Genomic DNA, 13,644 nt, shown 5'->3' with positions numbered 1-13,644 from the left:
GCCTCCAAAGAAAGCCCTTGAGTGCAGGAGAGTGCTTTGAGTTTTCAGCAGCTGGAGTTCATAATAATAAAATACCTTGACTGTTGTATAGCAAATCACTGTAAGACTGAATTGTAAAGCTCCTGTCCACTTGCAGAAATAAGAAGAAAAAAACCCAACATGTTCCAGCAACCTCTATGGACTAAAAAAGAAAGATAAACTAATCTTGGTGCACACATGAGAATTCTGGGAGTTGCTCATATCATACTGGCTGTACCAGATCAGAACCCATACAAACAGGAATACATCTTACTGGCTCTGACACAGCACGGATATTTAATATTGAAATATTTGGAGTAAAGCATCTAAAATATCCCAGTAAGGCAGAGCTGAATGCTTTGAATACATCAAACTGAATATCATGTTCAACTTCACAGTTCACAGCTCCTTCCTGGTGTTTGGACACCAGCTGTATTGCTTCAATGAAGGTGAGTGAGAAGTGAAAGATTCTGAAGGATACAAACTTGGTTGCTACTCAGCATCTCCTCACATTTCAAGTTCTAAACTGGAAAGCATAATCGTCTCTTGATAGCGTGATTAATCACAACAGGGTAATAAAACCAACCAACTAATCACCAAAACCTAGACAAGATCTATAAGGCTGTATCAAGCTAGACTCAAATATGTAGTGTGAATGCAGCAGACTGAAAGCTCAACCTCAACATCATGAGATAACTAAGACCATTAGCTGTTAAGAAAGGAAATGTTTTGTTTATGCAACATTAAAAACTTACCGTGTATAACAACTCTCAATTATTTCCTCTGGTGTGAAATCAAACTAAATATTTTATCCTAATTCCTAAAGAGTATTTGTACAAATAATGTTCACTGAAGCAAACAACCAAGATCTCCCACTTTCCAAGTAAATGCCTTGGACAAAGGGCTTATTAAGATAATGGAGTTGTCTTTCTGTGGCCTAAAAAATATTTTAATAGAGTTTAAATAAAAGAGATTAAAAAGCCCATTTAGAGTGGCCAATGAGCCATTCTAGTGTCCAGGCAACTTACCTGGGGCATGAATTCCTGTGTAGTTCTAGTTTAGTCACCTAGATTATGCAGAGTAGAGTACTGAACTCGGTACCTTAACTTGGTTGAGTGGCCATACTGGGCAAGTGGTGTAATCACTAAGGAATAGTCTTTCATCTTTAACCTGAGAAATCTTGCCCTATGGAGGGCTTTCATTAAAGTCGCATGTTCTCCTGAAAAGCTTCTGTTTTGAGGAAATCCCTCTTCAAATGAGACACTTTTTTTTCCCTTGGAAAATTTTCAGGTGTTACTTCTACTTTAGCAGCTAGAACAGTGCAAGAGACCTGTAGAGTAATATAGCTTGCGTTGAGGACCTACTGTCCACATAATATACACTGAGGATTTTACTTCACAGTGGTTCTAGTCTGGTCTTATAAGCCGCTAGTGGCTTGTGACTCAAGCCCATTGATGGTTTGAGTGTATCAAATATGTATCTGTCATTCATTTTTGGGTTTAGATACTCTAAAAGGAACCCCGCTTATGCACTTTGAGGTCTCTCCCCAATGAGAGCCAAATGCAGACAATTGGGAGGTTAATTTCAGGAACACAGTCCTAATATAAACTGAAATGCTATTGTGACACACACTAAAATATTCTAATAAGACTACTGAATTTTTCTTAGGGATGTATTCATTATGATCACTTTTAAGAAAATAACAACTAGATGACTTCTCCTTTAAAAATATTATTGATGCTTACATAGTACTTGAAGTGTTTTTACTTAGAGTAATCATCAAAATGCAAAATGAACTTGCTGGATGAAACAATGTGTGTTCCAAACAAAATCCTGAAAATATTCTAATGTTGACCTTTTGTTACTTTTTGGATTAATTCTGAAGAGTCAGTAGATTTCCTATCTCTTGAGAAATTATTTGCTCTTATTTTTTAAGCACATCTAGCTCTGATAATTCAAATTCTGATTTTAACCAAGCTCAGATCCAGATATTCTGAGTATATAAGAATGGACCAGTCTCCACACTATATCTATATACTTTTCTGTACTACAGCTTTGTAWCAGGAGGTAAAGTTTTTCAGAATATCTACAGAGTTCAGCTCTGGTTCTCTGCAAAGACAAGGTATTAAAAAAATAATAATAATAAAAAAATTAAAAAAACCAAACAGAGTCAGAAAATTGTGTCCAGGATAATAGTTGAAGCTTATTTGCAGTAAACAGAAAGGAAAATGATTAGAAGAAATGTAAGATACAGAGGAAGGAAGGAAGAGAAATACTATTGTATTATTCCATGTTCTCTTCAATTTTACAGCAGAACAGTAAGACAAGATACAAGTTAACACTGCTAACTGCCATGCTTAGTCTGGATTCTACCCTTTGCTCTTATCCTCCACTCCCTTGGACAGAATTTATTTCTCAAGCTGCAAAAACAGTACCAGTCTGTAGCCTTAGCCTCCATAAAGCACAAGTCCTTAAGAAAATTTAGATCAGCAGAATCCAATTCCTTTCTTCGTTTAACATTGGTATATTCTGTTTATCTAAATGGTCACAGTCATAGTCATGCTAGAGGCTAGAATGCGGCCCTAGATGTGCAAAGAAGCCTTCTTCATGGGTTGAATTAGACCTCAGGTAGCTACAATGTTATATCTGGCAACTTTTTAATCATCATCCTTCCTTAACCCAACAAGTCTGATTATTTAAATAGAACTTGGCCAAGAATGCAGACTTTCATACACCAGGAGTATGCCACCATCTATTTTAATACATTATTTTGAAATTCATTCCTGGGACAAAAACCTACCAGGAGAAAATGATTATATTTTCAGAGGTTGTAACAAGATTAATAGTGCTAAGAATGAAACCTCATTTTTAAGTCTTAAGATTGCAATCAAAAAGTCCCTCCCTGCATGCCATTGCAGAAATTATTTAATTGCACATGTGCCTTTCTTGACACTTCCAAAGCCCCAAGAACTGACCCATCTGGATACCCCCAAGGAACTGTTTTATTCGTATTATTTCTCCTTTGTAATCAACACTGAGAAATGTCATTTTGATTAAACACAATTCTGAATGGCTAATACCACAGTACAATAAATTCTCCAGAGCTATCTTTCAGAACAACTGATTGCTCTCCAGTCTTAATCCCCCAGAGTCTTATTTAATCAAAATGATGTTGCTAATTAAGGATTAAAACTCAGAATAGGAGAGAAGAAAAAATCCTTCCTTTTTATTCTATGGGCAGGTCAAGGAGGCAGAATCTGCTCTAAGGAACTAAACAGTTTCATCCACCTTTCGCAAAGCTGCCTTATTCACTGAAGTTCGGATTTAATTCAAAACTCTTTGATATTAACATAATTGGAGGAAAAAAAAGAATAGCCAGGAAAGCCATTCCTAAAGGAACAGAGATCTGATTCACTAAGATCTTAATTGATTTTTCAGCACTGCATTGTCAATATGTTTTGATTTTAATAACTGGCGTGTGTGTGTGTAGGGAAGGGAGAGGAAAGAGGGCAGTTTAGAGTTTATTCCACCTTGCCTTGAAGCAGCAATTTGGAGGTTTCCACTGATATTTCTACAATCCTTGGTATTACCAAGAGTTTAACCAGAAATGTATAAGGTTTAACCAGAAACATATAAGTGAACATACATAGCGCTCCTTATAGTGCTATAGAGTGGTAAATAAAGGCAAATATATAATCAAAATCACCCCTTGACACACTGAAGGAGAAATAGTTCATATGAAAAATATTTGAATTTTAGGAACCTTTCTCCCCCACCCCCCAAAGTTGTTCTGAAAGATATGTAAATATTTAAACTGAAGCACAAAGGTCAAGTGGTTTATCTGAGGCACCAACTGACAGTGATAGAACTGAAACAATACAGAAGATCCCTGCCTTTAAGATCAGCACTTAGATGCCACCAGTAAACCCTAGCTCTAACAAACTAGCAGACTCTTCTGCCTGTCATTTCTAAAACTCTGTTCTGATGTTAACATATTATTGAATTTTTGTCACCTTTAAGTAGCAAAAGCAAAATATCCTCAAGGCATATCTTTGCTAAAGGTAATAAAACAATTGAAATATGTTGTTCTAACAGCAACTAGGTTATTAATTCTACAAGCATTTAGGTAGATCAGTTGATGCTAATTCTGACTGAAGATTTCTGCAGGAGGCCAACATAGGTTATCACCAATTGGTCATAGCGAATTTGGGAAAAGGTTTTACAGAAAGAGCAATTCTTGGAAACTCTTCTAAAATCTGAATGTTACATAAAAAAAAAAAAAAAAAAAAACAAGAAACCCCCTAACTGTTGAATCTGCCTTGTAAAATAACAGTGCAATAACATTGTAAAATAACAATGTTCTATGATCCCCAACAGATACTTAGTAGATACCAAGTTACTAACCAGTTGAAAAAAGAAAGAAGTTCCTTTAGTCCACAGTCCTCAAGGTTGTATGCACTCAGTGGACAAACTACAGCCCTTATGCCTCCAATTCCCAGGCTAGCTGTTAATAGTGCAAAGTAGAATACTATTTTCTGCTCCTTTTTGGTCAGCGTGTGAAGAATATGGCGTCTGTCAACGTAAATATCTTCAAAGGGGAATGCAACAACAGGTAGCAGGGCTGTTCCTGGAATGGGGAAGAAAATTGACATTTGAAATGGGTTAGAATCAGGCCATTGAATAATTTAATTCAAAACTCTGATATTAACATAATTGGAGGAAGAAAAGAATAGCCAGGAAAGCCATTCTGGGCTTTGAGTTTTTTTTTTTTAAGCAACTATGTTGAGATGACCGACAAGGAATCAAAGATCCATGGCATGGATGCGTGCAAAGAGGGGCTTCTTGACACTCTAGAGAGCTAGAACCTTTTTGAATGTTGCTATAGGAAAGAAAGACCAGTAAATGCCTCTCAGAAAGTGTAATTTTGCTTTGAAATCCTTGTAAGGATTTGGGTCCTTCAATCACCTGAAGGGCTCACACCTGAAACCTAGCTTCGTTCACTGTGCCTTCCCCATTTCCTGGGTCTAGAGGGCAGTAGCTCACCATGTGCCTAAGGGCACGGGCTAAGGCATGTAAATTTGCCTGAGGAACAACCGATCAACCAAAAATAAGAAGTCCCCAGTGTAGAGTACGGTCTTTTTTTGTATCATCTTTAAATCCCAGCCTAATGAGAACGATAATTTAGCAACTAAATTTGGAGCCAAAGTTTTTTTGTGGAGAAGTTTCTTGTTTTCTGCTGCAGATCTGTGTAAAACATATGCTTTTCAGAACTTCACCTTGCCATGAATTGCATTTACCAGATCTAGACCGCAAAGCAAGTCTTTCAGATTTGATCAGCTGCTCCAAGTTGAACTGGAGACTAAAACCAAAATATATTTTTGTATGTACAACATCAACCTTAGCCTTTGGTGAGGCTATGATTGAGCCTCAAACCAGAACAGATCAGGAATGCTTAATGATCTTTCCCCCCAAAAGAGTCCTTTTGTACTGTATTCATGTAAGAGCCACATGCAATACTGAATACAAAAGCAGTGTTCAGCCATGATTCCAACAAAGTTATCTAAATTCCTCTTTGGCAATTGTTTTGTGATACTGCCAGTAGTTATTAAGGCAAGATCTAGCCATTTGATCTGGTAAAATGAACAGGTATTTGATGACTGGTTAAAACAACACCCAAACACATAAAATTCAGTTTGTGTCACCTGTGTCCCACTGCAAAATCTGCATTGAAAGGACAAATGGCAGAAGGAGATTCCAAACTACAAGTCCATGGGGAAAACAATGGAACATAATAGTAATCATTTTCCAGGCTGTTTGCACAGTAGTTTTGCAGTCAATTCAAGAATGTTTGGGAAGCTAAAGAAGATAATTTCATACATGACTAATTTTTCCTTATTTTGTTACACGTCTAAATAACAACCTGTCTGGCTACTACAGAAAGCAGACTTGCTTATGCTCAGCTCAAATGCTGCTAAAAAATAAAAAAAATACTTCTATTCACTTGATTTAAGTGGGAAAAAGTAATCCCCACCTGTGAAATTCACTGATTATTGCACAACAGTCATACTTAGCCTGAGCAGTGCTTGTATATAACAGATTTCCAGAATAACAGGTTGTGAAAGTGTCAGAATGTGCTAACAGAAAGCAGGCTCTGAGAATTAGGACATAGCTTTTGTACTTAAGGCAAACATTCTTTATACCGATATGTACTTAACTACATTTTCCCCATTTGTCCAAATATAAGTCACACACCTTTACATATAATAAACTCTTACTACCAACAGCTAGGAAACAGTTTCCAAATTATTCCACAAAAATGGCTAAAATCTCACATTTCCCCCAAACACTAATAACTTCAGATGCTTGTTAAAGGGACCAGCTCCAAGAAGGAGCTGAGCATCTGTCTTCTGAATCACTGAGCCACTTAACAGGAGTAAGTTTTGGGCACTAAATATCCATAAGTTGTAGCATGCAAGAGTACCTTAGTTTTGTTCACAGAACCACTTTACAAAACTACATAGGCAAACATACTGCAGTACATTTTGTAGAAGATAAACTAAAGTAATAAGCTATTAGAGAAGTTGGCCACAAAGTTAGGGAAAATTGACAGTTTTCCAACAAATGTTCAGAAACGCATTTCCATAATGGAATTATTAAAACATAACTGCACATGAAATAGTCACCAGGGTGTCACCTACCTACGAAGTGTAGAAACATGCAGATGCACACAAGCTTGATCCTCCCCACAAGACACTCCGCAAGCCAGCCGACCAGTACTGGTGTTAACATGGAGGTGCCCACAAAGCACATATTGACAATAGCTGCCTGGTAGCTGCGATAGCCAAGTTTGACAGTACAGAAGAGGATCATGTTGCAGACAATGCCAAAGAATGTGAACCTCTCACACAGCTCCACCAGCAGCAGACAAATAGCCGCTTGGAGTTTCTTCTCAGACTGAGACATGTTTCCAGTATGATTGCTTCTCCTGGGTAACAGTCTTTGCTCCTTGTCATCAGCATGGATCAGAAGTTGCTTCTCTTGCACGTCTTTTTTGTCTGCTGCCATGCTTGACTTTTTGGAGTAAGATTGGGTAGAGCAGCTTAAGTTACAGGTATACTTCTGTTATCCCACACTGTAATTAGCAAACTGGTAAGACTCTCACTTTGAATTCCACACTTCACTACTACAATTTCTCAGGGCACCTGCCACTTTTGTGCTACTACACAGAGGATCAAAGAGTATCAAAAATCAAAGGAATACATCAACATTTCAACTTCTGACTTTAGCAACAGTCAGAAACTCAGTCTGGGTTTTTTATTTTATTTGTCCATTTGGTGATGAACAAGATTTTCCTCTAAAATTACATTACCTATTAGATTATGTGCATCCAATACAATATGTGCAACTGTATTTGTATGTTAAAGATAAAGGTTTAAATACACAGGAAGGCTAAGCATTTTCCAGCAGAATTCAACTAATAGATCAAGAAAATAATTTGGGGAAAATAATCTGATACTTTAATTAAGCAACAAGTGAAAAACTGCAAACAGAGATAAAGAGAAAGATTTTTTTTTAAGGTTAATAATTTTCTAACCATTATTACATTTCTTGTTATTTTTGGTTGAAATTCAGATAAGAAAGTTAATTATAAAGGTAAGTAATGCTTGTACATTTAAGTTAGAGAAGCAAATTTTGTAAGAAAGTAACTCAAGTGTACTAACAAAGACGAAAAAGTGATCAGAATGCACCCTAAACCAGAACTGTTTCTCTAAACAGATCTTGTGCCATAGCTACAATGCATCATGAGGGGCAGGAATATAGATGATGCGTTCTCTCATATCAACCAAAAGCAATCAACAACTTGAAAAAAAAATCATGAGAAGTCAAAATTATACTGCTTTATATTGCCCTGGCTGATACTTTATCTACAGAGAAGTTTACAGATTTCCCAGACCAATTTCTCTATTTTGTGGAGCTCACTGCAATTAATAACAGCTGTCCAAAATACTGCCAAATAAAAATGAGAAGTATTCTGCATTTATTTTGCACAAATGTAAATGTACACATGTTAGAAAGTAGTGGCAAATCAGGCCTACTTTCTAAATAGAACTCTCAGTGCATCTGATGGCTTTTCCTGAGATACAGGCTCTGATGTTTGTTTCCATCTGTCCATATAATTACTCAAATTATATCTCTTCAAATCTATTTCCTATATGAGAACTACTATATCCTAAACCAAATGCACAACAGTATATAACTAATATGGATAAACGTAGATTCCAAGATTACCTCCCAAATCCTACAAATGCTGCTAGCAAGTCTGGAGTTACTTCCCTCACTTGTTTCTAAAGCAACTATTGCTGAACCCAAAACCTAGAAGCTCTGAAACCTAGGTCTAAGTAGCAACAAGAGTGTTGCCTAAAATAATTCATATATAAATAAATAAATAAATATATATATAATCTAGTAAGAATCTAAAGCCAGAACTCAGACATCAAAGAACTTCTATTTTTCAGAGAGGTCCACTTGGGGATGAAAATGGCCATGCCTTATAGCATACCAAGGACTCCTTCTGTCTTCTTATCTAGGATGGGCTAAAGTGATCTTCATTTGGAGCATTTGACCAGCAAAATCCAAACTGGAAATCACTTATAACTCAGTTTCTGCATCAAAGCCTAGTGAAGGCAACCACAAATCAAGCCAGGAAAGAAGACAGTGCTTTGACTAAGAAAAGCACATACACCTTCTGTTTCATGAAGCTACTCTTATCTAAATGTTAATGAACAAATTTACCTTTCCTAATTTTTTTAAAGGAAATATATCTTAGAATCAGATAGAAAACATCAGGATAACTACAATCTTACTCCTATCAACATTTCAACATGAAATAATCTCTGTCTTCCTATGAATTATTTTTCTTTAAAGAGTGCACACAAAGTTTACCTGTTCTCATGGGTGCTAGCAATTGAAAGTGAATCATATCATGGAAACTGGTAGAGCAAGCAGGGTTACTAACTGCGAAGGCTGTATCTGAATCCTCATGTGGTTTCAATTACCCTAATTTCAGGTAGCAAGCTAGTGAAAAGCAATAATTGATTGTACCTTATAAATGCTATAGAGAAGGAGGAGGTGGGTGATTTTCATTGTTGTTTCTTTTAAATTGCCTTTGCATGTGACTACTATAGGTGTGGTGGTTTTGATGATCACAGACCACAATCAGTAAATGAGTTAACATGCTCAGTGCTAAGAGCATATACAACTTCATATAACAATGTGGCCTTTATTGATTTTTCTTAAAATCACTTCTGCTGCAATTATATATTTTCTATCTAATTCCTTGACATAGTTTTAGTTGAATTTGAGTTGAATCAACTTGTGTTCCCTCAGCTTACCATTAAAAAAAAAAAAGGTGACAGGACTGCATAATCCCTGATGAAAAACTCTATTATTTTTATTAATATGTTCAGTGTCTTACACATATTGAAGCAGCTGCAAACTAGTTGCACCAAATAACTACTAAAAGAGTTTTGATATCAGGCCCTTCTTCTGGCAGTACCTCTCAAAATGGGAAAGTGAGATCTTGCAGAGAGGTTTATAAAAACACTTGCTCTCTAACATGACAGTGTCAGAGCACTGGTCATTAATAAAAGGATTGTTATCTGATAACTCATCAGCCAAGGCAGAAGGTTACTTCTACTCATACTGGAACCTATAAATTAGCATAGGCAAATGAATTAAGTTGGACAGGCTGGCACTGAATTACTCTCCTATTCTCTCTCACTCAAATGACAGTTGTGAGTGTTTTTATTGTGGGGTAGTTTATTGAAATTGAAGAGTTAGAACTTCAGTGTCCAGTGCAACAGTTCCTCTGGCTAAAAGGTAATGGCTCTAGACCTCTATTTATATGCTAGAAGGGCCAGGTGCTCTAATGTTTTAGCAAGTTTAATTGAGCTCATCTTAATCTTTTAAAAAACATGCGAGGAGTGTTGTCAAAGCAGCAGCTGTAGTTCCTGCTAAATACCTTTGGGGGGACAATGTAATTGTTATGGACAGATTGACAATGAAACACAACAATTTTGACATTGTAAATAAAAAATTACATGGGTCAAATCTTTCTAGTCAGTGCCTGAGTTCCCATTGATTTCCCTAGGTTGAGAAGCTGGCTCAGTGATCAGTGACCTAGGGACTGCAACTTCCAAGCCAGAACAAAGGCAGGGCAGAAGTTCTGGGCACTGCTCCGTGGGCACTGAACACAGGAGCAAATATGTCTGGGGTTTGCTGCCTGATGGCATGAACACAGGTCTACAGTGGTAGGCTGAGCAGGCAGCCAAGGGAAATAAATACAGCCCAAAGCTGGATGGCAGAGGGAGAAAAGTAGGAAAATGCTGCAGAGATGAGTTTGGAGAAGTGCTCCAGGCACCAAAGTGTCTTGCTATAGCTCCATGTGACTAATTAGAAGAGTTACAACTTCTGTGACAGAAAATAGAGATGTGGTAAAAGCAAAGGCTAAAACTTCCTGTTTTTCAAAGGCTTCATGTTTTGCAAAACTGCCACTTTAATTTATTGCTCTCTTACGCTTATGAGAAGTGCTTAATTTAACACAAATAATTGCAGTGACCAGCCCACCCTGCTGCCATTGCAAGTCTGATCCCTACGGGACATGCTTTGGCAAGGGTAGCTGACTAACCACAGCTTCCTGCAGGCGCTGCTGAGGCCTGCTTTGGTCTAGGGCAGCACGTGCAGCCTCAGAGAAAGGGTCAGTCACTCTGTTATTAGGTATATCTATCTCTCTCTCTGTCTCTCTCTTTCTCCCCCCCTGCAGTTACATCAACAATAGGGGAAAAATCAAGACAGGCAAATTCCAAGTCTTTCAGCCACAAATAACTGCTGGAAGCAATGTTCTTGTACAAGTTGAAGAAGACCTGCTACTTGTGAATGTGCTTTACGGGACTTCAAAATCGCTATGAGTATAGAGTTTAATTACAGATAGGGTAAAGCAGAGGCTCATATTCAAAACAATAGATTTTACTTTCAAACTTTTTTGTCTTTTGCTGTCACCCTTTTTTGTAGCTTTTTTATCTTTTGGTGTCACTTTGGACAACATCATATAACCCTAGCCTCTCCTTTTGCTAAACAAGAGTGATAATTCTACCCTATTTCATGGGGGAATAATGAAACTTCATTTGTAAAAAAAATTATTATGACAACTCCCGAGGAAAGGAAATAACATAGGTTAGGCCAATTAGCAAAATTAACATCTTCAAAGTCTTACCTTTGGCAACCATTTTAGAGATTTCTGCACTGCCTATCGCTGCAGTCTCTCAGTACTCCAGCTGCTTTGCAGACAGCCTTGAATCAGGACTGTGATGAACTGGAATAAATTCTAGAGCATGATGGTGTTTCTTTTGGTATTCACACCATTTGAAACACGTATCTGAAGTTTCTGAAAGAACTTTGTCAGCATCAGTAAACATGCTGACTAATATTTGTCTGACTGCAAGCCAGAAGATCAAATACACACAAAACCTAAGTGCTTTGTAAATAATGTAAAAGGTCAATTAAGAAACTGAAATGCAATCATCAGGAAGTTGAGAAAGCTTATTTGTGAAATCTGTTAGATTAGCAAATCTACTCAAAAAAATTGTTTTCTAGTCTATAAACACCTTTTAAATGTGATAAAAGTACACTTTGAAAGCTGGAAAACAGCAGCTACAAAATAACCTGTTATTAAAATTCTTGACTATATGAGAAATTCTCTGGGAAGTTCTGGGACTATGGTACCACATCATGTTTTAATAACTTTATTCTCCCTTTGGTAAGTATTCTTGCAAAACTTTCAAAACTTTAGCCAGGGTTTTTTCAAAACTCCAGCCCAGTTCTGCCTTGCAGCAGGAATAGATGCAACACTTACTGTCTTGTGCCATGGAAACTTTTGTCTCTGAAAGTGCAAGGCCAGGGTGAGAATTTTAATTTGGGGAAAACCTATATTTTAAGAAATATATTTGTTTATTTTTCCTTTTGTAGTCATATATTAAAAGGAGATGGGAAAGCCAAATTCTTTTTCATTCTTCTAAAAGGAAACATACAAAGAAGCAGAATCAGATCGTTCTCTCAAGAATACCTAGGAACTGCCAGTGGGGACTGCAAACAGAAGTTCTTTAGCAAAAAGCTTTCTGTTCTCTGTTTGTTCTATGAAATAGCGGTGTAGCCATTTATTCCTGAGATCTGCTTTTTCCTCTGTGCAATTTTTTCTCACTCTTCCTCCTATTCAAATGGTAAGCATGGCTAAAGCATAGAACAGTATTCCCACAGATTGCCTTTGTGATAGTTTGTGTAAAGTTTGCTTGGATGTTTCTCTCTCCATCTTGAAAATAGGAATAATATTGAATTAGTTCACAGGAGTGTTGAGAGATTAATTCACTAAAATGCATAATGGTCTTCTCATTCTCAGATAAAAAGCATTACGGAAAGACAACATATTTTCATCAACAGACACACTTAGGTCTAAGTTGCAAAGGTACTAAAATGAAGGAGAATGCATAACATTAAGTACCTAAGCAAGTATAAGAAAGTACAAGACAACGACATACTGGAGTGAGTCCAGTGAAGGGCCACAAAGATGATAAGGGATCAAACCACCTATGATATGAGAAGAGGCTGAAAGAGCTGGGATCGCTTAGCCTTGAGAAGGTTCAGGGGGATCTTATCAATGTGTATAAATACCTGAAGCGGGGAGTAAAGAAGACAGAGCCAGACTCTTCTCAGTGGTGCCCAAGGAAAAGGCAAGAGGCAATGGGCACAAACTGAATTACAGGAAATTCCATTTGAGAAAAAATTCCATTTGTAAGAAAAAACTGTTTTACCTTGAAGGTCATCAGACACTGGAACAGGTTGCCCCAAGAGGCTGGGAGTGTCCCTCTTGGAGACATTCAAATCCTGACTGGACACAGCCTGAGAAACCTGCTCTGGCTGACCCTGCTTTCAGCAGGGGGGTTGGCTCTCCAGAGGTGCCTTCCAACCTTAATTATTCTGTTATTCTAAGCAGCAACATGAAGTACCTTGCTAAAGCAAAATCTAAGCAAGAAGGCAATAGAGGAAAGAAAGTAGTTTCTTGTCTTGTTGTCAGATATGCCCTCTATGAATAGTTGGAGAGAAAGGTCTGCTAATTTAYTGTTATATTTTTTTTCTCATGGAGATGATTTTTAAATTGCTGATCCCCAAACCTTTGCTATAAATGAAAATTATTTTGGCATGATTACTTTGTTCCTTCAAAATGTACATTTTATTTTGGGGGTTCTGTTCAAACATATGTAATTATCTATGCTAAGCAGTTTTTCATATGTTCTAAGGTTCTTATCTTATTGCACCTATTTGACGGTTTTATAATTCAGGAGTAATTGAATTGCAATTATTTTTCATGATGCATGATACAGTTTTATATCATGTTGTTGGCAGAATTCTTTATGATGTCGTTTGGTCTAATAGGAAAATTAAAAGTAGTTTATCATATAGAAAGATGGCTTTTTTGTGTCATGTTATAGTTTGTAGATGGCACTCAGGATATTTTCTTTTGACATACAGATTTTTAGGTAGAGATTGAAATGAGATTCTAAAGCAGGGTTCACA

At 37.0% G+C, this 13,644-nt stretch overlaps 1 protein-coding gene across 3 annotated transcripts in view; it reads right to left on the bottom strand.

Moving 5' to 3' along the window:
• The window catches only part of SLC15A5 (solute carrier family 15 member 5), a 41,671-nt gene extending 30,151 nt beyond the window's left edge, over positions 1–11,520 (bottom strand). For 2 of the 3 annotated variants that reach the window (XM_026070459.1, XM_026070461.1), the window contains exons 1-3: positions 11,291–11,520; positions 6,717–7,089; positions 4,423–4,645 (exon numbers count right to left, since the gene is read on the bottom strand). In XM_026070459.1, the coding sequence (XP_025926244.1) occupies positions 4,423–4,645; positions 6,717–7,083 (590 nt within the window). In that variant the 5' untranslated portion in view covers positions 7,084–7,089; positions 11,291–11,520. Of the gene's footprint in view, positions 1–4,422; positions 4,646–6,716; positions 7,118–11,290 lie in introns of all 3 variants that reach the window. The other variant, XM_026070460.1, reaches the window with a different exon arrangement.
• Between the last annotated feature and the right edge of the window lie 2,124 nt (positions 11,521–13,644).

The sequence above is a fragment of the Apteryx rowi genome, unplaced genomic scaffold (genome assembly GCF_003343035.1).
Source record: "Apteryx rowi isolate R43461 unplaced genomic scaffold, aptRow1 scaffold_31, whole genome shotgun sequence".
In the NCBI taxonomy this organism is placed as follows: domain Eukaryota; kingdom Metazoa; phylum Chordata; class Aves; order Apterygiformes; family Apterygidae; genus Apteryx; species Apteryx rowi.
Note: the sequence above shows the minus strand (reverse complement) of the source record. Positions and strands in the feature narration are given on the sequence as shown.